Source organism: Colletotrichum chrysophilum, assembly GCF_026319265.1.
Source record: "Colletotrichum chrysophilum strain AFK26 chromosome Unknown scaffold_82, whole genome shotgun sequence".
NCBI lineage: Eukaryota > Fungi > Ascomycota > Sordariomycetes > Glomerellales > Glomerellaceae > Colletotrichum > Colletotrichum chrysophilum.
In genome coordinates, this window is record NW_026517369.1 from 30,987 (window position 1) to 57,286 (window position 26,300).

The 26,300-nt window shown below is 57.2% G+C and overlaps 4 protein-coding genes across 4 annotated transcripts; 2 read left to right on the forward strand and 2 right to left on the reverse strand.

Moving 5' to 3' along the window:
* Positions 1 to 381: 381 nt before the first annotated feature.
* On the reverse strand, positions 382 to 825 carry COL26b_008938 (uncharacterized protein; the record flags this gene model as incomplete). The annotated part of the gene is made up of 1 exon (XM_053181683.1): positions 382 to 825. One exon carries the CDS (start codon positions 823 to 825, stop codon positions 382 to 384), a length of 444 nt encoding a protein of 147 aa, XP_053034331.1.
* Positions 826 to 2,716: 1,891 nt separating this feature from the next.
* COL26b_008939 (uncharacterized protein) lies at positions 2,717 to 4,254 on the reverse strand (the record flags this gene model as incomplete). The annotated part of the gene is made up of 2 exons (XM_053181684.1): positions 2,717 to 4,140; positions 4,197 to 4,254. The coding sequence occupies 2 exons, from the start codon at positions 4,252 to 4,254 to the stop codon at positions 2,717 to 2,719; spliced, it is 1,482 nt and encodes a 493-aa protein (XP_053034332.1).
* A 14,182-nt stretch (positions 4,255 to 18,436) lies between these two features.
* COL26b_008940 (uncharacterized protein) lies at positions 18,437 to 23,159 on the forward strand (the record flags this gene model as incomplete). The annotated part of the gene is made up of 4 exons (XM_053181685.1): positions 18,437 to 18,618; positions 18,731 to 18,833; positions 18,915 to 21,725; positions 21,774 to 23,159. 4 exons carry the CDS (start codon positions 18,437 to 18,439, stop codon positions 23,157 to 23,159), a joined length of 4,482 nt encoding a protein of 1,493 aa, XP_053034333.1.
* A 1,679-nt stretch (positions 23,160 to 24,838) lies between these two features.
* Positions 24,839 to 25,990, forward strand: COL26b_008941 (uncharacterized protein; the record flags this gene model as incomplete). Its single annotated transcript, XM_053181686.1, has 2 exons — positions 24,839 to 25,552; positions 25,610 to 25,990. 2 exons carry the CDS (start codon positions 24,839 to 24,841, stop codon positions 25,988 to 25,990), a joined length of 1,095 nt encoding a protein of 364 aa, XP_053034334.1.
* Between the last annotated feature and the right edge of the window lie 310 nt (positions 25,991 to 26,300).

A 26,300-nucleotide genomic window follows, 5' to 3' on the forward strand; every position in this document is an offset into this window, starting at 1 on the left:
GTATTGTGTTGTATTTGAAGATGTATTTTGTAATGTAATGTATTGTATTGTACTGTAGTACGTTGCTGTGTTTTGTTGTGTCTTTTTGAATATTCTCTGGTCAGTGGCTTCTCACTATAAGTGATTTCAACAAGACAACGCATCACTTTAAAGACATCGGACTAGCATTGGTCCAAAAACGTGAATGTCATTTCACTAATGATCTGTAAAGCAAGTCTCCCCAGATGAAAGTGCTGTTCCTGTCCCAACACCAAAACGCCCTTTAACTTCAACCGCTACACCGCGCTGATATCACATGCCACCCCTCGCAACGTTACCCCATAGCGTTAAGAATTGCTTCCCACCCTGAATCTTCACTGCTCAACTCATCCCAGCTCCCCTTTACATGCGCAAGTGGCGGTAGAAACGGTAGACGTCGCTGGGGGTGAGGCCCAAGGTGCCCTCAAGACGGCAGTCCATGTTGGCGAGCTTGTTGGTCTCGAGGGGGCGGATGGTACCCTTGCTGTCGGGAGACGAAGACTGAGGGTCCTGGCGAGCCTGAGACTGCTGGGCTTGAGCCTGTCCCTGTCCCTGGGTGCTCTGCTGCTGGCCATGCATCTGCATCTGGGAGGCGGGACGGGATGGGGGCTGCTGGTCAAGGCAGCTCTCGCGGCGACAGCGCTCCTGTCGCTTCTGGCGACCAAGCTCAGCGCAGTCGTGGCAGAGCTGGTCGTGGAGGTAGGTGTGGAACGGCTCAAGGAGGTGACGGCAGCGGTTCTTATCACAAGGGAAGCTGACGACCTCGTGGTGGGTGCACTTGTAGTAGTAATAACCGCTCTGGCACATCTTGGCGGTTCTCGTGGCTGTGAAGAAGTGTTAGTTCTTTGACCAAGGGGAGTGGACAAAGGCTGGAACCTACTGGTTATGATGGGGATTTGGTTATGTTGCAGATATATAGTGATGGATGGTGCGCAGGTAAGGAAGTTGAGATGTTGAGATGTTGTAGAAGATGTAGCTCTGGTGGGTAGTCGACGTTCGGATGAGTTCAGTGATGGTTTAGATGACCTTCTCAATCATCTTCCTTCCCGAAGGCAATGTTGTGGTGTCACAATCCGTTCAATCAGAAAACCTGGTCCCGGTGGCTATTGAGAACGTAAGTCGGACGTGATGGGTAGGAAATTTGATCCGAAGTAGATGAAATGGCAAGTCGAGTAGGATGAGTTCTGGTTCCTCTGGGACGTTCTCGGAAGCTGCGGCTCTGCTCTCTGACTGCGTAAACTCTTGCTGTCTAAATGAAGATTTTGAGATTTGGGCTCGGTATGAGCAGTGACCAAATATACGACCTGAAGGATCTCGGATGCGAAAAGATGTCGCAGAGTCGAGGGTACTCTGGTGGGGTCTCTCGACGTGATATCTGTCGAGCGTGGTTCTCAAATCGGCAATATGAGAAGTCCAAGTTGACGTCGAGGGCTGGGTTGAAGTCGGAAGAAGAGCTTCAGGTGGAGTCAGGCTTAAATGGGGCTTGGTCAGAACGAGAGGGGAAGGCACTGTTGAGAAGTCGCCTCGTGCCTGCTCCTTTTGGTACCTGGCGGGACTCTTAGTGAGCAGCACCTGATTGACTCCTTTTGAGAACAAAATGACGAGAATTCGGTAAACTGAGCCGAAAAGTTGCCAGGTAAGTAAAATGTGGTATCTCGGGAACAAATTGATCAGCCAAGGGTGTCGAGTGTTGAGATTGTTGGACGTTGGTGATGTTCTTTGAGTGCAGTCGGGGACACTGAGACGAGATCTGAGCTCTCAAATCGGTCTAGTGAAATGGACGTCTGAGAAATTGGAAGGAAGTCCAGCCTGAATGAACTAGGATTCGACTCGTCTCAGGGAGGCAAGAGCAATTTCATTTGCAGGTTGGGTAAATCGCTTACCACTTATAAAGCGTGGGTTTGGTGGTGATTATCGTTGAGTAAAGTCAAATTTGGACGTTCAACTGTGAGTCAAGACTTTGACTTCGACTTGCTGAGGAAAGAATAAGATAAAAAGATGCTGATATGCTCGGAGGGTAGGTAAGTGTTGTGGAAATGAAGACGCCTTCACCTTTCTTCATGAAGATTGATGCTTAGTTGGAAGTTGTAGCTGAGGCCTCCTCAGAACGGAAGCGAATCAAGTAGATGTGAGCATAGAAGAGGTGGGATGAAAGTTGACGGAGGGAAGAGCTAAAGGGAGTGAAGCCGTCGTGACTCTCTGAAGTATTGTTGAGTTAAGTGAGACTTGGTCTGTAGATTTCAGCAGATTCCGTGAAGTCAAGATGCCTCCAACTGAATATGTGAAAACCCGACGTGTAGTCGGAAGAGTTCGAGCTGATCGTGTGAAGCAGAGGCGGATTAAATAGACGTGACAGGAGCAGACGTGAGATGAAAGCTGACAGAGGCAGGAGCAAAAGGAGGTGAAGCTGTCGTTACTTTCCGATTCGGAGACTTAATTCAGGGAGTTGTTCAGATCATATTCATCAACAATGTCCAGATCAAAAGTCTCCGTCACAAATTCATGCGAAGCGACGGAATGGAAGGACGACATGTAAGGGCCAATATCGAGTATGTGCCCCTCCGACTCGGGAATCAGAACATCTACATATCAAACTCACACGACCAAAGCACATTCACATTCAAATGTTCAAATAAACTTGTATTCTCAACCAACACCACGCCGCCGCAACGCCACTAAATCCTTACACCAGCAAACCCTAATCCACGAGAATCTTCTCCTCCAGCTCCCCGAACCGCTCGTAAAAGCTCTCAAACAGCTTAATAGCGTGCTCGACGTCGGCGCTGCCGCCCGTCTCGCGGATGGAGTGCATGCTGAGCTGCGGGTTGCCGAGGTCGAGCGTGCGGACGCCGAGCTTGGCGCTCAGCATGGGGCCGATGGTGCTGCCGCAGGGCGAGTCGTTGCGGACGACGAAGAGCTGCAGCGGGACGCCGGCGAGGCGCGCGCACTCCTGCAGCAGGACGATGCCCGGGGAGTTTGTCGCGTAGCGCTGGTTGGCGTTGACCTTGATGACGGTGCCGCCGTTCATGGCGGGCTGGTGGGAGGACTCGTACTTGCCGGCGTAGTTGGGGTGGACGGAGTGGGCCATGTCGGCGGAGACGAGGAAGGAGCGGGAGAGGGTCTGCTCGTAGGCGGTGGACTCGTAGTCGCCGCCGTCGTGGGAGGAGACGGCGACGTAGGAGCCGTCCGAGGCGGTGTCGCGGCTGCCGGGTAGGGAGGCGAGGCGGCGCAGGACGGCGGGCAGCAGGTTCGAGTTGGCGCCGTGGGCGGAGGTGGAGCCGATCTCCTCGTGGTCGAAGCAGGTCACCAGGCGGATGGTGGTGTCGTTGTCGAGGACGTTTGCGTCCTTGACGGAGGCGATGAGGCCCTCGACGGAGCAGTACGTCATGTTGAGGTTGTCGAGGCGGGCGGAGAAGATGAACTCGTCGTTCAGGCCGCCCAGGCAGGACTTTTGGATGTCGTAGAGGACGAGCTCAAAGTCGACGACGGCCTCGGGCTCGACCTCGGCGTGGGAGGCGATGACGTCCAGGATGTGCGGGTGGTGGCGTTCCGTCATGGCCTTGAGGGGCTTGAAGTCCTCCTGGGAGTCGTCCGTGTCCTCGGACTTGGCGGCGCCCTTGTTCAGCTCCGCGGTCGCCAAGCCGGCGATGGGGAACAGCTCGCTCTCCTTGTTGGGGTCGAAGTTGGAGCTGCGGTCGAGGTGGATGGCCAGCGTGGGGATGCGCAGCAGGGGCTTGTCGACCTTGATCAGCTTCTGAACGAAGTTGCCCTCGCCGTCCTTGACAAGCACGCGGCCGGCGATGGAGAGGTCGCGGTCGAACCAGCTGTGCCAGATGCCGCCTCCGTAGGTCTCGACGCCGACCTGCAGGAAGCCGACGTTGTTCTTCTTGGAGACGGGCTTGATGCGCAGGCAGGGCGAGTCGGTGTGGGCGCCGATCATGGCGACGGGGTTGCCGGGCTTCCACTTCTTGCCGATGGCGAAGGCGACGATGGAGGAGCCATTGCGGGTGAGGTAGTATTTGCCGCCGGGACGGAGGGTCGAGTTCCAGGAATCGCGCTCCTTGATCTTTGTGAAGCCGGCCTTCTCGAGGAGTTTCGAAGCGGTCGCGCAGGCGTGGTAGGCTGGAAGCGGGGTGTGAGCTTTTGCGGTTATCTGTGGGGTAGGATGCAATTCTTACGTGTGGGAGAGGCGTTGACAAAGTCGACAAAGTCGAGGGCAGCTTGGGGGGGAGCCATTGTGCGGGAGGTGGTCGAAAAACGGGTTCGTGGTTGGAGGGGTCGCAGCACGGTGATTCTGGCGATGGCGATGGCGATGGCGATGGCGATGGCGATGGTGGGGTTGGCGGTGTTCGGTCTGGGAATGCTTCGGCACAAATAAGATGTAACCGGGAGCATTTAGGGTTTGCAGAACAAGGGAAACACGGATCGATTGCAGAGACGGAACGCTGCTGGTCTGCCTCGTCGTCTGCTCTTTTCGTTTTCTTTGCAAGTCGGGGATCTGGAAGCTATCTGGTCACGAGGGGAAGCTCGTCGACTATCGCTATCGCATGTCGTCAAAGGCAACCCGACGTTGATCCGCGCCGAAGCTGGGATTGTCTCCTTCACCTGCCGAAAAGGAACGAGGTGGAGCGCGTGCACCGGCTTTGGCGTTGCTTGGGGATTGGGGACTTGGGGACTTGGGGACTTGGGATTGGGGGTTTTGGGCTGGGCTGGGCTGGCTGGGGCACCAAAGAATCACCGTCCTCTCTGTCTCTCTCTCTCTTCTTTCTCTTTCTCCAAGAAAGATACGTACCCGCGAGTCGTGGGTGCCCTCCCTCAGCGCCTCCAAGGTGTATCGGTACTCGATGAAGCTGAGCTAAGACGCCTTAAGGTAAGGCAGCATGCGCATCCATGGCACAACTAGTCGTAGTCGGGAGCGCAAGGCCAGGCAAGGTCACATAGGGGAACTCGAGTAAGTAGCCGTGACTTTTGGGCAGACGGTCAGCATCGATCGCCACTAGGTGGATGACGGACCAGCATGGCAAGGCCACGAAAGAAGACCACACTCTTCTTCTACTTCTTCGACAGACGACTCACATCGCCAACAACTCGTGCAAACAACTCTCTCTCTCCGTCACGTCTCGCCCTCCTCGGCTCCTGAAGCCTCCCCCCCCCGTGGGCCCTCTCTCATCCTCCTCAATTGATGTGAATGGACCCCGGTAAAACCCCCGTCCACAGAGAACAAGCACCACACCTCTCAACATCCGTGGCGGCAAAGTCGACCAACACCCTTGTCACCCTGGCGTTGCAGCACGACAGATACGGAATGACCCCCCTCCTCCCATGTTCTGCAGATCCCAGGGGATTCCTTGACGACACCCACTTACAGACGCCAGCCAAACTGGCCCGCACCCTGCACCAGAGACAGAGGGCAGCAGCAGCACCAGCATCCATCAACACTTGTCAACGCCCCTTGCCCTGCTCTTCTTTCTTCCTCGTCCTTCTTCTCGCCTTGGACGAGAGTGTATCCGGAAACCTGTCTTGGTGGCAAGATATGCCATCAAAGACAACAAACTGCTATGGATGCGCTTGCTGTAAATGTCAGATGTACACGACAACATAGCACATGGTGAAACTCTCGTCTGCCCTGTCTCCCCCATTTCCCACGCAGCAGACAGCAACGCAGCTCCGTACCCGTCGGGGGAGCCAAGCTCATTGGCGTGACCCCAAGAGACGTCTTCCCCCCTTTGGGGATGCCCTGCAGCTGCTTGTCTGTGCACTCCCCACCCCAAGAGCCAAGCAGCAAGCAGCGCAGCACAGCGACGGGCACCATCGACAGCGCTCGTTCGTCGTTGCCGGTTCCCCCAAGGCTCTCCCAATCTCATCTCGCCAAAGGGGAACAGAGATCTCTGTCTGTAAGATAACTTTGAAGGTGGCAGCCGACAGCGGTTCTGATGGAACTCTCGCCCCCAAAGGTTCAAACCGACAGGCCAGCTGGGAAACATCTCTCTCCACAAGCCCCCTGCCAACCTCGCTCCCCTCCCCCAAAGGAAAACCTCCATTGAACCCATCCTCACGCGAGCCTTCATATATCGACGACGCTGCAGAGACAAAGATCTTCCCGTCAACCCAGCACCAAACACAGTTCGCCCGCGGCTACGGGCTGCGGGCTAAGAGCTACAGGGCCGTCAGTTGGCCGCGTCCCTCTTGCCCGGGAGCCTCGTCCGTCGTCGATCAGCGCCTCACCAGCGCCAGCACGTCCTTTCCCTCGACCGCGGTCCGCCGCTTGCTGCCCACCCACCCCTGTCCACGACAAAACTAGTGAGCAGGGGCACTCCATGGCTGCCGCGACCCCATTTGACAAGCCGCCCTTCTTCTTGCTCTTCCCACTGTGCATATACCGGGTTCTTGCACACACAATACCTCGCTGTAATCGAGAACCCTCAGACTCTCGCGATTCCTGCGGCGTCGGATGGAGAATCCCATCATCAGGCCTAGAACGCAATATTGTCTTGCGAACGAGCCTTGGTGGTCACGAGGTTGAACCACCGGCAATACTGTATCCATCGCAAGCCAGACTGAGGCTGAACACGAGTTGCCATCGGGCTGGATGTGGAGGGAATGAGAGCCGCGCTTGAGCTTCCCTCGCCCATTCCTTATGCCTTCCTGAAGACAGCCAGCAGGTCCCCTCTCACAGAGTGAAATTCCTTCCCGCATAACCAACCCCCATGACAACTCGTCCGTCATGAAATCCGTAAAGAAGAAACCTGCATTATGCAAGATGCAAGATCTTCGAACGACTGTCCTCCGACACCCATCGCGGTCGTCCCCTTCTTTCTATTTCAGCCAACACATCAGTCCGTGACCGTTTGCGGTTTGCTGTCATACCGGGCCCCAATATCGTCGTGGACTTCGGCTCGACCTGAACTGAACGTGGCCACACAATGGCTTGATGGCGGCCGGTAAGGGTCAGCAAAAGCCACCGTCTTTTCGGGGCTGGGCAGAAAATACATGGCGAAAAGAGAGAGAGAGGGAGAGACCGACAAAATGAGACGAAGACAGCCCAGTGCCGCCTACCGAGATTCGAGCCAATCGTTGCCGTTTCTCGAGCCACCCGTCCAGGGTCTGGCCTTGTTCACGGATGGGCACCGTCCCAGCGACACGCAGACGCTTCCGTCACCTTCCAGTGTGATCCTCAGGGGGCATGATGCCCTGTTCCTCCATGTACCTTGTCAAAAAAGTTCCCTCGACGTTTTTGATATGAAGCAATGCGTCTTCGATTTAACTGTCTTGTTAGTGAGCTTGAAGGTGTATATGACACGCGCAAGCTCTCCTCACTCAGCTATGCGGTTTGTCGTCGAGAATGAGAAAGCCCGTCGTTGAAGCTCACTCGCATCAGGGCGACGGGGAGGGAAAACTGGACATGGAACTTGGAGTGGCCCTGACCCACCACGATGGAGGGTCTGGCCCCCCTGGTTACCCGGGTCGTCGATTTGAGTGCGACGATCAGACGTCGTTGACTGTATCAAAAGAGCTGCCGTCTGTACCGCGATCCTCTTTGTTCAAGTCTTCAGATTCATCACACCCCAAGAGCTCTGAAGACAGCCCTCCAGACCGGCGTGCGCGGCTGGCTGAGGAGGCGAGAACTAGCCCATCCGCATCTCGATTTCGCCTCGCGGTACCGTCGACATCAGATACGGGTGTCATTTCATGACGCCATGCCTTGCGAATCGTTGTTTACCGGTATGACAAAGCCCAAACTCACGCCATGATGCAGCCCAATGAGGCCAGGTGATTGCGGACTACAGACAACAGGTCATTCGGTCTTTTTTTGTTGTACTGTTCTCTTCCATCTTCTTCATTATCTTCATGCCTTGCCGTATCAACTTCTTCCCGTGCGAAGCTAGCTCCCGCACTGGCAGTTCGAAACTTTGAGAGGGCGCGCAGATCATGGAGGGGAAGTGGGTTGTTGGCTTACTGCCCGTAGGCTTCAGAAGCCTTCAAGGTCCTAGGCTGGAGCAGCCGTTTCGACCTTGAGAGTGAGTCGTGGGAAGATAGATACGCTCGAGTGCGTTAGCTGCATGACCCTCGCCCGTGCCGTTCAAGCGGGACGAAGGCGTAAACCTAAATTGACCAACTGCTGCTTTCGTCCGTCTTTTGTGTGTATCTCACTGTGAAAGGCCCTACTACTTAGTACATGCCTGCAGATGGCACAGAGACCTCCAAAGCGCTCAACGGCACCGTCTGCATCTGTTCCCAAGATGAGTGCAGGCAAAGGGAAAAAAAGGGGGCGACCTGAAGGAACTTGAGAGGAGGTCCACGTAAGGGATCCCCCAGCGGAAGACAACGGCTGGGGAAACAAGAGGGTGGGTTGGTCTGCGTTGTGTTGCGTTGGCCTTGCTTGAAGCCGTTTCGCCTGCCTCGTCCAAATGGTCGCCTGTCAGTGGAGAGACATCGTCTCACAGTCGAACGCTCGTCGCAATGCAGGTACCAGCAGATCTGCCAGTGCCTACGGCGACGAACCGCAACGACCAGATGATCCCCGCGCAGCCGCCTCTAACAAGCTGGTTACAGACAGCTTCAGTTCGCATATGCCTTGTGAGCGGCGGTCCTGGGGGAGGACATCTGCCAGCATCACTGTCATCGCGCGGTTCCATGTCTTGTTCGTTTCCCTCCTCATGTTCGCTGCCAGCACCGTGTTTCTTTGAACCCCGTGCCCCTGTCAGCCACTCGGGTGTGGGAGCGGGGGCTGGTGTGCACATGTCTTGGTGCTAAGGCGCCAGACCCGCGCAGATGTTCTCTTTTGGGCTTCCACGTATTTGCTTTTCCTGGCGACCTCCGAGAACCTCGTTCCGCTGGGAGGAGGGAGTCGATTGTAGCACATATCCAGGCCGACGTTCGCAACGAGCCACTGTGCAACCAGATAGGCCCAAATTGCACGCAATCTGACCGGCCGAGCCGACCGGAGTCAACTGGACCCCGGCGATGATCACTGGCGACGGGCCAATGACCAATGGCAACCAAGGGCGGTCATTTGCGCACAACAAATAAAGACAACGGCCAAGGAAGGTACTTTGGCTTAGTCGAGAGTGCGAATCTTTTGATGAGAGCGCAGCTGGCACGACCGACCCAGGGGCTCAGCTCCCATATGGCAGCCTTATCGATCAAGCTGACTACCGGACCAAGTATCTGGGCGATGGTGTTGCTGACCCTTGCTGGGCTGAGAAAGCAGCGGCGGCGTAGTACGCACGACTGGGCCTTGTGCTGGTGAGGCGATCGAGTTGACCGAGTCTGGTTGTCTGCCATATGCACGCCAGGAGTTTCCGCCCCTTCCACCTGGCAGCCCCCTCCAAGTGTGACTATCGACCGGACAGTCAGCGTCGCCGGCTGGCGGTACTCAGAATCGAATTGCCGCGCCTGGTGTCCTGTGTCCTTGCACACATGGTGGCAGTGGGCGTAAGAAACAGAGGGCTGTGATATTGAATTTGACAATGATTGCCAGCAGGCCATGCAGAAACATTCCAAACACATGCCATCCCAGGCACACGCAGTAAGGACGACGTCGAAGAGGGCGGCGAGATAATCTGGACTAGCCGCTGTTCAGGGCCCCCGTCCACAGTCGTGGGCCACCCACATTTGAAACGGGTGTGCTATTTTGGCGGCAAAGGTACGCGGCGAGCAGTGGGGCAGGCTGGGACAATCTGATGAAGCCCGTGTGCGGATGCGTGCGTGCGTGCGTGTGCCTGATGTCTGTCTTCCTGTCCTGTCTTGTCTCTGCCTCTTGCCAGCATCTTCCGGCTTCTGTCAGTGTGGTGTGTTTTGGGCGTGCAGCGCCGCCAGCTGGTGCAAGGTGCGGCACGTCTGCGACACACATGCGGACTGGCAGAAGTGTGGGATGGAGTCAAGGACGCAGAAAGAGCCCGGCATAGAGTGATGCGAGCGTAGGGCAGTGGACAACTCTGCTACTCGCGACCGGCGTGTGGATGGCAGAATGAACCCCAAGGCGGTCGTTCTGCCATCGCATCATCTTGCAGCCCTGGCGCTGACTCGTCGGCCGCTTGTACAAACGGGTTGTGCGGTAGCAATCCGACAAGATTGTTTGGTCGACCTCGTTGTTAGTCGACCCAAGGTGTCGTTGGTAGCAGAGAGCAGTGGGGGTGACGAGCCGCCTTCCAGGCATCCGCATCATAGTCCAGCAGAGTGGGCACCTTGCCTGGCTCTGGGTGATGAGTTGAACCCGTTTCCTTAGTCAGAGACCTCAAGGAGATTCGGTTCCGGAGTGGGTGGTGGTGGTGGTGGTGGTGAGGACGGGCATCGTGTATCTTGACGCGGCTGGAACGAGACGAGTCTGGGACATAACCTTAATGGGGGCCGTTCAACCAGTCATGGCTGCTGCTCGACAACGGCCTGACAAGAGCAGACACCAGATGCTGATTCCCAGCCGTGGAAGGGCGACGAACCCTCGAGACTTAAGTTCCAAGCGTCTGATGGGCCTGGTATTGTCATTGCTGTTGTTTGGACGCACACTGATTGATGGCGATATTGTGCTGCAGACAGACTGGCGGAAGAGAGAGGCAGGGCGTGTAAGTGTGCTGCTTGTGTGGCGTGTGAGGTGACCAACGGCAGCAGAGTGATGTAATAACCAGCAGCCTGTGACTGCACAATTAGAGTGAGGCAGCAGCTGAGCCGGACCCTCTCGACCATCCACCTACCCTCAGAGAGTCGCAGTCGAGCACCTCAGTCACCACCGTCAGGGTCAGGCAAGTCCCGACTCTGGTTTTCCAACATCTCGACGTGTGATTGGATTGGTCGAGTGTGTAGTGTAGGCGTGATCGAGTCGGGGGGCATGGGAGGGTGTGGCCAGTTGGGAGGGAGCTACCTGGGATTAGCTGGAGATCCTCTGCAAGTCTGCAGCGCAGCAAAGCAAAGCAGCTGGCTTTTTGCGCCTTTGTACCTTGGACGACTTGCTCACAAGGGGGGGTACAAAGGCAGAGTGCGGGAGGGACGAATACGCAGTCTGCAGCAGCCAGACAGACAGGCAGCCAGACAAAACTGCCCAGGGCAATAATAATCCGAAATATGTATCGTTCGTATGCAGCCGCTGCCAATGTCAGAGGCCGTAAAGGAGCAGAAAAACCTCCGTAGTCCCCCTCTCCACCACCCATGGTCGCGAGGATTGGCAGTCTGGGCAGAAGAAATTATCACGGTAGAAGAAACATCGCTTGTTCCTCGACTTGACAGCCAGCCACCTCGATGACGGCGTTGGAGAGGCCAATTTACTAGTAAAGTAGTATGCAAGACGGCGGGAGGAGGAGATGCGAATCGAGGGTAGATCTCGCCCCGTTTGACGTCGGACTTGCCATCCCCTGTTTCCCTTCGTCTTCCTCCTTTCGAGCTGGGGCCCGTTGGGTTGGCCTTGTTGGCGTCGACCGGCGGCCCTTGGGCACTCTGCGTCATTACCTAAGACAGCTCCCGCGTCTAAGGTTGCTGCCAGTCCGAGGTACCCCTCCCTGCTTATTTCTCTGGGAAGTTACTTCACCTTTCTCTTTGCTGGCGGCGGGGCGCGACTTGACACCAGCTCCCGGCGACAATCCGATGGGAGTACGGTACACGAACCAACCAACGTGGCAAGCGCCTTCGCTGTCCCCTCTTTGTAGTCACTTTTTGCTGACCTTCCAGATAGGTTTTAATCGACGAGTAGATACAGAGACAGATGTCCATGTAAGAATCAAGCAAGGCCTTGCCGATTGCCTCGGCCGCGCTGCGTGATGCATTGATATAGAGCACCTCATTGAGGGAGAGAGTTTTTTGCAGGATGTTGCGCCATGGCATGGGCCCGAGTTCAGATGATTGCCAGCATTTCTTCGACCCCCTCAGACGTTCCTGGTTGCCCCAGGACATTGTGGTGTTGCTTTCGGCATCGTTACACTGGGTGACTGGCAATCCTGAGCAAGTGGAAACGGCTAACAGGCAAAACAGGCCTGTGCCGGGTCTGGCTGGCGCGATAGTCGGGGAAGAAGGCTACCTACACCGCGGGATGACTTACCGCCAGCTGCGGGTAGAGAGCCCGGTGGCCGACTTGTATCTCGTCGATGCTACTCTACCGTTGGGTGTGTCTTGCAACAAGAGGCGAGGCGTTGGGTGTTTACACTACACCCCGAGATAAGGTGCCCAGCGAGGCAAGGCAAGGCGAAGCAGGTTTGGCATGACAGGCAACAAGGCGTGCCAAAACGTCGCCCGTCGATCGAAACGGGGTCTTTTGGGGGGAGCGTACCGTGCCTTACCATGCCCCCAGCTTCCATCGGAACTTTCTCTCTCTTCCTCAGAGTCGTCGTGAAAGAGAGATAAGGTCTCGGTCGCCGGGCCTCGAATAACGTTTATTGGGGCCCCGGTCGTGGGATAGATCACTATGTAAAGTGTATGCTTCCTGACGGGGGCACACACGACGGATACATCCCCACTTACCTTGCAGTGGTGTAAGTTGGCAAGCAGATTAGGACCGCCCTCCACTCGTCGAAGCTGGCAGCGTCGCGAGTTGCGTTGGCATCAATTTACCTGTGATCTTCTTGCTGCACTGCTTCGGTCAAGGAAGTCAGACGTGAAATGTGGACAGTGTCAAGCAACAGCCTGTCTTCCGAGCCCCAACTCTATGCACCGGACCATGTCTCCAACTCGGTCTGGGAACTCGCAAGGTGCCTGTGCACCCGTGCGTGCCCTGTTCTTTTTCCCTTCGTCCCCGTTACCTTCGTCCCGTCTCATTGCGATTGTCCATATTGAGATGGATAACTGTGGATGAGCCTAATACCACAACGTCTGTTCTCTCCCATCTGCAGCGAACGCCGCACTCTTGTCTTTGCTTCTTTCTCTCTTCCCGCTCACTGGTTTCTGAACACGGCGAACAACGGTTTCGAGGAGGCGGTACGGTACACCGCCAGGCCAAGTATCCCGTGGTCGTCGCAGTCACTTGGCACAAGCTCAGGTACCTGACTCCCCTCTCACCTTGGAGGACGCAGTCCGTCACGGCTTGATCAGTCTTGGTCTAGCGTCCATGTGAGCAATTGAGCTAGCAGGGGTCATCCCAGCAGCATTGTGCGCAGTGTGCAGGGAAAGACAGCAGCAGCAGCAGAAGAGCAGCACCTTGGGCCACGAGCCGTGAGCCATGAGCCTCGAGTATTTTTTTTTTTCTTTTGCTTTCCTGTCTCCCCTCTCTCTTCAGAAGAGAGGGTGAAAGTGAAAAGCCCCTCCCCTCCAAAGACTGTCCCTCCCGTCCAGGTCCTCATGTCTGCTGCGTCTGCGCGTGCTCTTCCTGGCTCCAAGCAGACGTTACGCGCCGCGGCCCCGTTTTTTGCACTCGGCTTCTTCCCTGTTGCAGACGCCATGTGAGGATCTCTCTTCACCCGTTTGGCAAGATTCAAATCTCCAATGCAAGGGCCCTGATGATCCACGTCTGCCCGCCATGGTTTTGCAGCCAATTTACTTTCCTGCTGGGGACGGCGGGGAAGAAAGAAAGAATACAAGGCACGCCGCAGGCGAAACGTGAATGTGTGAGCGGGAAGGACTCGGACTTGAGGACCGTGTTGCTGGGTCGCGCAAAGATGTGGCGATTGGTGAGGGTTAAAAAGGAAGCGACTAATAAAAAGTCGTGGAGCCGCGACGGGGGAGGAAGACGAAGGGCAGAAGAAAGGAAGAGGAACGAACGCTTGCACGTCCCGTCTGCTCTCTCTCTCTCTCTCTCCTGCGAGGCAGAAGTGGAATAAGAAAAGAAGAGACATCCAAGACCGAGAACAATGCCAAGACCCCTCCGAAAGCAGACGGGCAGGCAGAGAGCGAGAGAGAGCTAGTGGAGGTGACTGGACTATGGGCCAATGTCTTGCCATGGCTGGACGGGAGAGACAGAACGGCCCAATGAGTGGACGGACGGCGGACGGATTGGTGGTGGAAAGGCCAAAGAATGTACCTTGCTGCCAACCATTGAAATCCGAAGAAGCTGACGTGCGCTGGCGATGGAATGGAATGTGCAAAGCCCAACCGCACGGTAACTGGTAAGCTGAGCTCTGCCTGGCCTGGCCTGGCTGGGCCGTTGGCCCGTTGGTTGTCGGACGGAGGACAGGCACAGAGGGTATCGAATGTCAGCCAGAAAGAGGGCATTCGTGGCATTCCATTCCTCAGCGGACGGATTGCCCGGGACCTTGTTCCTCGTCCACTCCCGTCGGTCCCTGGTTTTTGGTAAGGTTGTGTGAAGGAGCCGTGGCGTGTCTGTACCGCACCGCCAGCCAGCAGCAGCACACTACCGGTCGTTGCCGACTCTGCCCTGCTCACCGGGTGATGTAAATCGCTGTCAAGTGAGACTCGTGACCAGGGTTTTCTGGAGATGGCCATGGGGCTGCTCCTCCACGATCTCTTGGTGAAGGTCATATTGATCGGCGCATCGCAATGCGCACGCTGGAGACGACGTCCATCTCAGCCGCCTCCATCCTTCTCGTGTTGAGTCGAGCACCAGCACCAGCACCAGCACCAGCAGCAACGACAAGATGTAAAGTAAACATTTCGGGATGGCTTCAGAGGAGGTATATAGGTACCTGACTGGCCTCGGACAGCGAGCCCGGCCGTGGCCATGGGCTCTGACCCTGATCCCGGCGTTGAGTCTTTTGGTCTGTCTCTCCCGTGGGTTGGTTGACAAGGTCGGTCTGGAGCAACGGTGCTCGCACCACCCACCGCCATCCCACGTCCTGTCCTCTCTCTCTTCCTCTCGCTGCGTGTACTCGTAATGTTCGGTGGGCGTTGTACGAGCGAGTGGTGAACAGTGGGAGGTGTCAGTCGCTGACCTGGAGTGCCTGACCTCGAGGCGCACATGGCTTGGGTGCATTTTTGTATCGTGTTAGCAAGGCAGAGCAACAGCGTGGGCGGGTGTTGACCGCTTCGCTCACCGCTGCAACGATAGGCTGGTACAAGGCAACTGCCGCCAGAGTGCTGCATCCAGGGACAGGCTTGTGAGGAGCAGGGTCTCGAGCAAGGTACCATGACCGTGGCTAGTGGTGAGGTGAAGCAGACAGGGTAGAGAAGCATGGGTTGTTGGTGTTTTGCACCGCTCTGGAGCGCGCAATGAGGGAAAAGAGCATTATACTGCTGTTTCTGCTGCCCAGTCTCTGTTGCTGTCTGCTTCTGCTTCTGCTTTCCTCGCTGTTCTTGTCCTCTTTTTGAATGACACTGTCGCGAAGTAGAGGGAATGGGAGAGAGACAGGCAAAGATCCAAAGCCAACCATCGCTCGCACTTGGGGATGAATTGTATTCGCACCCCTGTCGTTACTACCACATCATCCCTACCCCCCCATCCCCTCCCCGTACCTCGTTCCTCTCCTCCCCCCCAAAGGTGAGGGGAGGAAAAAAAAAAAAAAAAAAAGGACCAACTGCCGCCCAAAAAAGGGACCCCGTTTTCGCCAGGTGCCTGTGTGGAAGGCAGCCCACTTCAGCCCGCCCGCTGTCCGCCGGTGAGTGGCCCCTTGGTCCTTGGACGTCCCTTCGTTTCCTGTCCGCCAACCTTGTCCCGTCTGTTTCTCGTCGCCATTGGTATGTAGTCTGTATCGTTGGCAGCTTTTGTTGGTGTTAGTGTCGAATCCCAAAAAAAATCTAATCGCAGGCGTCCAGTCGTATCCTGATCCAGGCTTTGTCTGTGTTGAGCCAGTCGACAAGATCAGCAACAGGATGAGGGCACTCATGCGTGCTCACCTTAAGTGGTTGAGTTGAATGCCGCCGCCGGGTGATGCGCCAGTTGCCGGCGCATAAGACCACGGGCGGCTCATACACCTCGCTCGATGCGTGGCTCATACTCGACCCATGATAATCCCTCCTGGCTGGTGTACTTGCTGTGTGTGCGAGTGTGTGTCCCCGAAAACTTGTTGTAGGTATGTATGTTGGACGTTTCGTTTTGAGGCTCATCTGAAGATTTCACCTTGACGAGGAGTATTATTTTTATAATGGCGTATTCTGTATCCTGTATCCTGTTTGTCTTTCTCTCTTGACATCAAACAACAACACCTTCTCTGCCATACTTATGTATCTGTATTTCATCTACCTTTACTGCACAGCAAGTTGTCGTCGTCCGGGGCCTGCCTCACCGGTACCTGGCTGGCTCCTCCTGGCGGTCCTGGTGCGTGTGTCTCTCTGCCCTGCGCTGCCCTGTTCCTCTCTGTCTCTGGCTCCCACCTCCCACTTGTTGTTCCTATCTCCACACCCCCCTTTGCGGTATTCCCAGGTCGTCCCATCCAATCCCGTCTCCCCGTCCGCCCAGCCCACACACTTCAGAGTGTCTGCACTTCACCAGTCACCCTTCTTCTCACACGCCCTCCCCTCCCCTCCTCTCTCCACTCGTGCATCTCGCCGCCCTGCAGGCCCCATCCTCTCTTCTCTCCCAGTCCAGTGCTTCTGGTCGTCGCTGGTTTCTAGTCTCTGCTGCTTCTGCTGCTTCTGTTCTGCTGCTACTGCTGGCCCCCCCGTCACTCTCTCACTTCACACGTCCACGTCCTCTTCTTGGTTCCATCCCATCCTATCCCTAATCTCATCCACACACACACACACACACACACACACACACACACACACACACACACACTCTCTCTCTCTCTCTCTCTCTCTCTCTTCATCCTTCATCACCTACGCCCTCTCTCTTCTTACCCTCCGCCGTTCTCGCCCTCTCTCCCCTCCCTTTCCTTATGGCCAACTCCGCTTCTGCCTCCTCTTAAGCTCACCGGCGCGTGTTTCTGTAGTCTCCGTACACCGGCCTCATACATAGGTATGGTCCAGTGATGCACTGCCAACCCAACTCTCCCATCAACATCGTCACGAATATCTATCTACCTACAGCACTCTGTAAATAATAATACGACAACAGCATCTGCTCTTTTTCGTTTCAGCCACCCCAGTCGACGACTTGCAAAAATAGGCTCCACGCTTAAAAAGCGCCAATCCTGAGTCCACCAGAACCTAAATCAACTGGCACTGATCCAGCAAAGCCCATCTCCAAGGGCTCCACCGCGCCCAACGATCCCGTCCTCTGCCGTACCCGTCCACCTCATTTTCTATCGCCAGGTGCCTGCCTTGCCTTTGCCTACCTTAGGTACGGATACTCTGTGCAAGAGGTACCATACCTGAGGTACAACAAGTACCCTGTTCCCGGTGCTGCCCTGCGCTGCGTGTACCACAGTACATTGGACAGGTACCCTGCCCACCTACGCACCCTACTGGCTGTGCTCACCTCACCTCAACTTGGCTGCCGCTGCACCTCCTCCCACTGCACAGCGCCAGTGCCACTCACTCATTCACTCACTCCCCCCATCCCATACTGCCTGCGTAAGGTAGGTAGGTACCTCTCCCAGACCAGACCAGACACACCAGACCAGGTGCATACCCATACCCATACCCAGACCACACCCAAACCCATACCCAGCACTCACACCCACTTGCTTTCGTCTCCCAGTCCGCCTCTTTCCTCCTCCTTCACCACCACAAACACTCCTCCTCCTCTCCTCCTCCTCCACGCCGTCGCCGTCGAGTCGAGGTCGTCGTGTGTCCGTCTGTTCGACTCTCGCCTCGTCGAATATCCACGATTCCCCCCGTCGACATCGCAAGATTTCTGTACAGCTTCCTCCGGCGCGCTTCGCCTTATCCCGCTTTCGAAGCACCCCCGGTTCGCTTTGTCTCGACCTGCGGCTGCCGACACCCACCCTCCACTCTCTGGAATTTCGGCCGCTCCTGGACTGACACACCCAAAAACCACAACAATCCACCGCCGACACTCACACCTCGTCGTGATCTTGTCGCTTTCATTCTGCTGTCCCTGCTCTTCGCGTTGGGAGAACATACTGGCCCTCGCAGCCCGGTCCTCACACAGCGACAGACCCGGCTCCCAAAGTCCGAACTACACGCTCTCGGATCGCCCTCCACGTAATCCCAGCAACCAGAAAAACACGAGACGGCATTCACCAGACCACGCTTCACCCGCCCGTCTTCTACCTCGTCCTCCACCACGACGACGACGACACCGACGAAACACCACCACCTCCGAAATACTCTCGTCGCTTGAGAACAGAGCCTTCTGCAGCACCCCAAATCCGCTGCAGCAACAACACGCAGGACCCACCTGTTGCTTTACAGTCACACGCAACAATCGGCTAGCTCTTTATGGTTGTCGCAGCACGTCGCTAGGCACCCTGCAGGCAGTCGACGGCTCTCCGCCTCATTGTTCAAAAATAGCCAGCACCTCTTCTGCTCTGCCCGGTTTTATTCTAGCAACCTCACTCTCTGATACCTTCAACTTTCCAGACCCGACAGCGGTCCCCGTCACGACAACCGCTCCAAGGTCCACGATCCACACCCTCGGAACATCGCGACGATATAGAACGACTCGTCGCAGGGACTTGTTCAAACCCTGTGGAAAGCGGCCATGGCCGCGAACATGCAGCACATGGCGGGAGCGGCGGGGATGATGCAGCAACAGCGTCCCCGGCCCTCCCCAATTCAGTTGAACCAATTTCTCTACCAGACGATGCTGGCCCAGCAGCAGATTCACTCGGGCTGGCAGGCTGGCGTCGCGATCCAAGAGCGCATGATCAAATGCCATAACCTGTACGTTGCGTTGCCTTGCCTTGCCTTGCGCACTCCCCGTCCCGCTTTTTCGCGCCTCGCTTGGCCCGTTCCCCCTTCTGCCAAGCGCCCTGGCTGATGTGCTGCTACCTAGAATCACCAACATCGGACTCGCAGTCGCCAACATAGACTTTATGAAGGCTGCAGAGGTTGGCGTCAACTTCGAGCGAGAAGCCTTCAACAAGTCGGCCGACAAGGTAAGCAGTTGAACCAAGCCACGTTGAAAATTGCTCGCCTCCCGCAGCAAGGTGTGTGTGCACGACTAACCCACCGTCTAGGCCTCGTACGAAGCGCAAATGAGCAACAAGACGAACGAATTTTTCCGTCGACGACAGGTCGCCGAGCAGAGCATGAGCAACAACATGCAGCAGGCCCAGGCGGCGGCCCAGGCTCAGCAACAGCTGATGATGAATCAGAACAACGCTATGCAGAACCAGATGGGTCGCGGTATGGGGCAGAACCCGCAGCAAGGTTTTCAGCACCTTCAGCACCAAATGCAGGCCTCCCAGCTGCAACAACAGCAACAAGCGCAGATGGGCATCAACATGGGCAACCAGGGTGGTCAGCCCATCGGCCCCAACCAGCAAATGTTCCAGATACCAGGTGGCGCACAGCAACGGCCCCAGAACGGTATTCCCAGCGACCAATCCAATCTGAGCCCAGCCGACCAGCAAAAGGTTGTCGAGCTTGCACAAAAGCTCATGGCTTCCTGCCCCGAATCCCAGAAGAACCATTACCGGCAGATTGTTCAGACACGTTTCGCCCAACGTTGCCAGGAGTACTCCGCGTCGGGCAAAGATCCCGTTCTAATCTGGTTCCAGCACCAGGCATTCCAAGGCCTGACCAAGAACATTGCGATGCAGAGGCAGCGTGCACAGCAGGGCATGCCCCCGAATATGAACCCGGCCCAGGCCGCGTTGATGCAGGCTGGCCGAGGGCAGATGAACCCCGCCATGATGAACGCTGCCGGCATGCAGGGTTACAACGGCGAGTCTGGTCAGTTCAACACGATGGAGAGCATTATGAACCAGCAAAAGGCCGGCATCCTGGCTCAAGCAGAAGGCCAGATGGTTGTTCCCGCCAGCAACGGCCCGGCTCGCAACGCGACGCCTCAACCTACCGCCGGGCCCCAAGGCATGCCCAACCAGGCTGGTCCCAACCAGACGCCCCGGCCACCTCAGGCCCAGCAGCAACTGAGCATGCAACAGGCACAGCAGTTGAAGATGGAACAGCAACAATCTCAACATGCCGCTCAAATGCGGGCGCAACAGCAGGCCAGACAACTACAAGGACAGCCGAACGGTCTCGGCGGCGCGCCTCCATCGCAGAGCCCCGGCATGAACACGTTGAACACTCCCATGCGTCGACCTCCCAGCGCCATGAACCCCATGGACGGCCAAGGTGGAAACGGTCCATTCGCCAACACTCTGGGTGACCCGCGGTTCAACCAGGGTAACCAACGTCCCATGGGCGTTGGTGCTTTGGCTAACAACCCAATCTACAACAGCATGATGTCCAACATGAATGCGGAGCAAAGATCAGCCATCCAGCAACTTCCACAGGACAAGCTCCATGAGGTCATGGGCAAGTGGCAGGAACAACAACAGCGGAGCCGCCAGATGAACGCCATGAACCCTGCCATGCAGAGGGCCGGCCAACCCGGCGGCTTCAACATGCCGAATGGACAGTACGGCATGATGCAACAACAGCCGGCACAGGGTGCACCCAACCCGCAGCTCATCGCTCAGCAGCAGCAAATGTTGGCCCGGCTTAGGAACCAGGGAACGCCTCTGGCGCCAGCGCACCAGGTGATGATGGATGGTTTGGACCTCCCTCCTCCAGTGCTCGCTCAGATCGGTACCCAGCTCCGCGCCCCTCCCGAGGTTCGCAAATGGAAGGATCTCAGGGCCTGGCTCACACAAAATCCCATTGCGCCTCAAGTCCAGACACAACTTGAGAGGGTCCAAAGGCAGCAGTTCGCGCAGTTTATGCAGAGACAGATGGAAAGGAGGAACCAGGCCGCGCAAGCCCAAGCACAGGCGCAACAGCAGCAACAGCAACCCCAGCAGCCACAACAGCAACAGCAACCTCAACCCCAACTGCAACAGAACCCTCAGCAGCTCCAACAGCAGCAGCAGCCTCAACAGCAGCAGCTCCAGCAGCAGCAGATGAACGGCATGCAGCCTGGCAACCCTGGCCTCAATCAGCAAGCTCCTGGCCAGATGAGCATACCCGCCAGTATGCTCGCCCAAATGCCCCAGGTCCAGGTCACACCCCACGACATCATGAATGCCCGCAAGGCGAACCCTAAGGTGGCGAGCCTGACGGATGACCAACTCCGGGCGTTCATCGTCCAGATCAAGCAACGCCAGATGGCTGCCGCTATGCAAAAGGAAATGGCCATGAGGATGCAGCAGGGTGGCCAAGGGCAGCCGGGCGCGCCAGTTTCCGCTCCTCAGCCTCCGCAACCCGCAATGGCACAAGCCGGCGTTCCTCAGCCGAACCCCACGCCCACACCTACCCAGCCGACGCAGCATGCTCCGCCGAAGCAGCCGAGCGCGACGCCGGACCCGAAGACGGTCGCCAACGCCGCTCGGCCACCAAACAACAACCGCCCAGCGCCGACGAACCAGCAGCAGCCCCCGAACCCCTCACCGGCAACGGCGCAGAAGAACCTGAAGCGTCCCAGCACTGATGACGCCCCCGATGTTCCCCAAACCGCCGCTCAGCCCCAGCGACCAGCAATGCCCCGACAAATACCGACCCTCACTCCTGAGCAGATTGCAAACTTGAGTCCCGAGCAGCGGGCCAAGTATGAGCAGATGAAAGCGCGTCAGCAGGCCATGGCAGCCGCTGGAGCCGCGGGTATGGAAAACGACTTTGAGAAGCTGCGACGAATTGGCCAGGAGGAACAGAAGGCCATGATGACGGAGAACATGCCCGACATCCCGATGAACCCGAATGAACGAGCGGAAACGGCACAGCTGCTGATTAGACTGGTGCACGACATGGGCAAGATTGGCAAGGCCTTGGGCAGGTGGTACGCGGCCACTCGAGACGACGCCCGCGCGAGGGCCTACTTTAGAGCTGTAAGCACACTCCTCTGATGAGGCGAATCAATCACTGACACACGACAGCGCATTCGTATGATTAAGCAGTTCGAGGACGGAGAAACCATGTTGAACCCCAAGGCGGTGTTCAGCATCCGGCCCGCCGAGATCAACGAGGTCAGGCGCCTACTTGAGACGATGGCGCGAGACTGCGCCAACTTCCAGAAGAAGGGTGCCGCGCCGCCTCAACAGCAAGGCGGACAGGCTGCACCAAACCAGGCAAACGCTACACCCACACAGGGTGGACAGCCTGCTCCGTTGAGTGCCGCGAACCTGGAGAAGCAGACGCAGGCGCTGAACAAGATGCACAGTCGATCCAACAGCAAAAGCGGCGGGCCACCGGCGGCACCGACCACGAGCCAGCCCCCGTTCTCGTTCGGCGCGACGTCTCCCCACGGGCAACCTACCTACGCACAGCCAAAGCCCAAGGTCAGCAGGGACAACCTCACACTGCCGCCGAGGAAGAAGACCAAGACCGACACGCCACCGCAGCCGAGCCAAGCAACGCCGTCGCCACAGATCAGCAAGTCCGGCTCACCAGAGCTCAAGCGACAGCCGGCGCCGGAGCCCAAGGCGCCGCCCAAGCCCATGTTCTTGTGCCCGGAGGCGGACTGCGAGATGGCCACGACCGGTCTCCCGTCGGAGCAGGCACGACAGGCCCATATCCAGGAGGAGCACGTCAAGCCCCTGGAGGACCCGATGAAGTTCATGCAAGAGAATCTGGCCCTTTCGCTGGGCCTCGATGTCAACGGCCAGGTCAAGACGGAGCCTCAGGCGCAGCTCATGGGACAGAACCCGTCCAAGCAGGGTCAGACTCCGGGAAGCAACCCGGCAGCCACGCCCATGTCCCGCGACGCTTCCATGCAACGTACCGGCAGCAAGGTGGGCGGCAAGCAGGACACGAAGCCTGTCATCAAGATGGACGGCACGCCGAAGCTGGAGAACAAGCAGCCCGAGATGGGCGGCGCCCCGCCCGCGCCCATGGATGCCTGGGCCAACACCATCGACCCTGCGAGCCTGTTCACCAACCTCGGCAATTTCGAGATGGGTGCCGGCGGCGTCATCAGCGATATGGGTGTGTACCGGTCGCTTACGCCGAACGACACGCCCGAGTCGAGCAAGGACAGCGGATCGTCGGAGCCCAACAGCGACATTTCGGAGAACGCCAATCTGGATATCGACCTCAACTGGCAGCCTGTTGACGTTGACCTGCTCCTGGACATGAACAACATTAACATGGATGGCGGTCTCGACAGCTTTCCCAACGGCAGCGGCGAGTTCGATGCGTTGATGCTCGAGGAGGCGATGCCGGTGGAGCAGTTCCCCAACTGGGACGAGGTCAACCCCGATTTCAACAAGCCGTTCCAATTCGACAACAGCTTGTATTCCTTGGACGTTTCCGGATCGTCATGAGGAGAGAGGAGGGAAAGAAGGAAATCAAAAAAAGACAGGACAGGAACAGGGAGAGTGTGAGATGTTTTGAATACCCCGGAGGAGATTCCAACGAATGATGACCAGCCGGTTCTTCGGACGGGTGGGAAGGGTTAGCATCAGGAAAAGCAAGGCTTCGGCGTTCCTTTGGTGGGCAGTGGCCGCTGCCTCTGGGTCGGTCTCTTTGCGAGCGATGATTTTATATGGATACACAACCCTCGGACGAGGGGGTGGAGTGCTTTGCATTGTGTTTTTTTGACCATACTCGTTCCTTTTCAGTATTATTGGAAGCCGTTTGGCTCGAGGTTTGAGAGACGATTACGCGTTTGTACCTATCGATCTGCGAAGGGCGGAAGTCTCAGTTGTTTTCTTTGGCGCCGACAAAAGGCGCGACTCTTGCAAGGGCGAGAGGAATGATACCCGAGATTCAAAAAACGGAAACGTCCCTAGCATTTTTGTGATGTACGGAGTATGTGCTGCAGCTGTTGGAAGTTTAATGAGCAGTGACGACATGGTACACGGTCTCTGGCGGTGGTTCAGTGTTAATAAGACGCGTGTTGGTGGGCAATTTACGGCGTTGGGCGATCCATGAAGGGATGGGGGGAGCTGTCACGTCGATCCCAGCAGCGTGGACCCTGACCCCGTACCTGCATTTCACTTTCTTCAGCGCTAGGCCGCATCCGCTCACAGGTGGCTAGTGAACCCCTGCAACGACAGACGCGCCTCTGGGGACATGCAGGGTTATGTAAGCCGCGTTCTGGACCGTGGGCGCTCTGTGATGCGCATCATGCCCTGGAGCAGGCGCTGTAGCGTGCTGAGGCAGGGGCCGTACAGCGGCACCACAGCGGACTGGCGGCAGGGGTACGCGCCCGCCGCCAGCCACCGAGACAGGGGGAACGGAGGGGGCACCAAGTTACACCAACCGTCCCCGGCCCGCGATGGATGTTGGTGGGGGACAAGACGAACCGCGAATGCTGCCACCTCAGTGTGAGGTGCTGTATTTCAGCAGGTAACGTGCTTTTACAGCGGCGTTCGTCCGCTAAAGACTGGTCGCGACTTAGCAGACCAGGCCGCCGTTGGAGCGACCCGACCTCACACGAGCAGAGCAGGCGACGCTGCATATCTCCCGGGTACGCGTTCGCCTGCATTCGCTTGTCCGAATCCTGTCAACAACACGCTCCCTCCCTCTTTAATATCTCTTGGGGCATTTTCCCATTTTCCCTTGCTCTGTGTCGAGAATCCTCCTCGAGCAGTTGTCCTCCTTTTTCTGTCTCCCTAGACTCTCAAGACACGGGCCAGAGCATCTCAACAACGTTGACCGACGCACTTGTGTTCTATTTGTTTGTTTGGACAGCTCTGTGGATTCCAAAACGGCCGTCCAGTTGCTACAGTTGCACGCGGGCACAAGTCGTCGATCATTCGTTCGGTCCGCTACGGGCCAGCCCAGCCACGAAACCGTACCTTTTGCCCCGAAAGTCGCTCAGGTTGCACTCCGGAATCCTGAATTGACCTTGTTCTTGCAGCTGCAGCACTCTGCCCTCAACCTCACTTCTACCAATCCTCCTCCTCCCTTACCCTCCCTCACCTCAATCTTCATTGCGAGGCTTCTTTCCTTCTCGTCCCCTCCACCACAGCAGCGGTTCCCGTAAACCACAGACACCATGAACCCCTCATCACCAGCCAAGAGACGCGCCCTCGCGCCCCTGGACGCGAACGTCAACGCGATGTCGCCCAAACGCCAGCTGCACAACAAGACCACGATGCTTGGCTCGCCTCTCAAGAGCCCAATCAAGTCTCCCCTGGGCCTGAAGAGGTCCCTCGACACCGTCATCTTCGACGAGAACAGCGTCGTCCCCAAGAAGAAGCAGTGCCAGGAGCCCGTCAAGGTCGCCGCACCCTCGCCCGTACCCGCACCCGCACTGTCACTCAAGGCGGAGCGTGTGTCTGCTGCAGCAGCTTCTCCCGCACCCGCAGCAACGTCCACGCCGCCTCCTGCACCCGCACAGACCGAGGAGGACATGCCCGACGCGAAGGAGGTGAGGGACCTGCATACATCACCCGAGGGGAGCGAAGCTAATGCGTGTGAGGTACCGCAGCAAACGACGCAAGAAGAACCCCTCCATCTCAAGCCCGAGAAGAAGGACGCCATCACCACCGCCGCGGACGACGAGCAGACGCAACGGCAGCAGACGCCTCGCAGGTCCGCGTCCCCCGCCACGTCGTCCGTGTTCGATAACTCCGCCATGGACACGTCCCAGAACACCACCATCCTCACCGAGCCGGACCAGGAGCACGCGGCCACGACGACGACGACGACGACGACGCTGCCGCCGCCGAGGCCGAGGAGGTTGTTGACGCGCGAGGAGGCGCGACAGGTACGGCGAGACAGTACGGGGGACAAGGAACGGAATACTGACTGGCGTCTGCTACAGAAAGCTCGCATCTTGAGGCTGAAGCTCGGCCTCGCCAACTACAAGCTCCAGACGGGGCAGGAAGACGTGCCCCTCGACAGGCTGCAGGTCAAGCCGCTGCCCGGGCAGGAGAAGAGGGCGTTGCCGAGGGTCACGGTACAGCCGCCCTCGAGCCGCGACGGACCCCCTGAGAGCGAGGCCACCATCGAGGCGGACGACCGCAGGGAGGAGGAGACGCAAGAGGAGGAGGTCGTGGTGACCAAGCCTGAGAAGGCTACGCTACAAACCGTCCCCGAGGAGACTTCGACGGCCGAGGATTCAGCAAGCCCTGTCTGCGGAGGGGCCGTGAGCAGTCTGCTCAGTCTGGCGAGGGCCTCGTCGTCCGTGTCTGCCTCGTCATGACGTGTCTATTACCTGTCTTCTTTTTGGCTGCATTTGGGAGATTTACGACTGGGGTTTGATATCCAGCATCACGTCACAGCAAACGAGTTGGACAATGTCGCGAGATACGTTTTTGGGGTGGCTGATCTACACATGCTGTCGGATCTAATCTCGAATCTTATGTCCAGGGAGGATGGGGTGGAGGTCATTTGTCTGATTAATTAGTCTCGGCGTCTTGTGGCAAAGACGCGCGAAGAGTAGAAATACCCTTGTCACGCTACAGCATGAAGGGCCGGCGTTACACGGAGCATAGGAACATTAGGTAACCTCA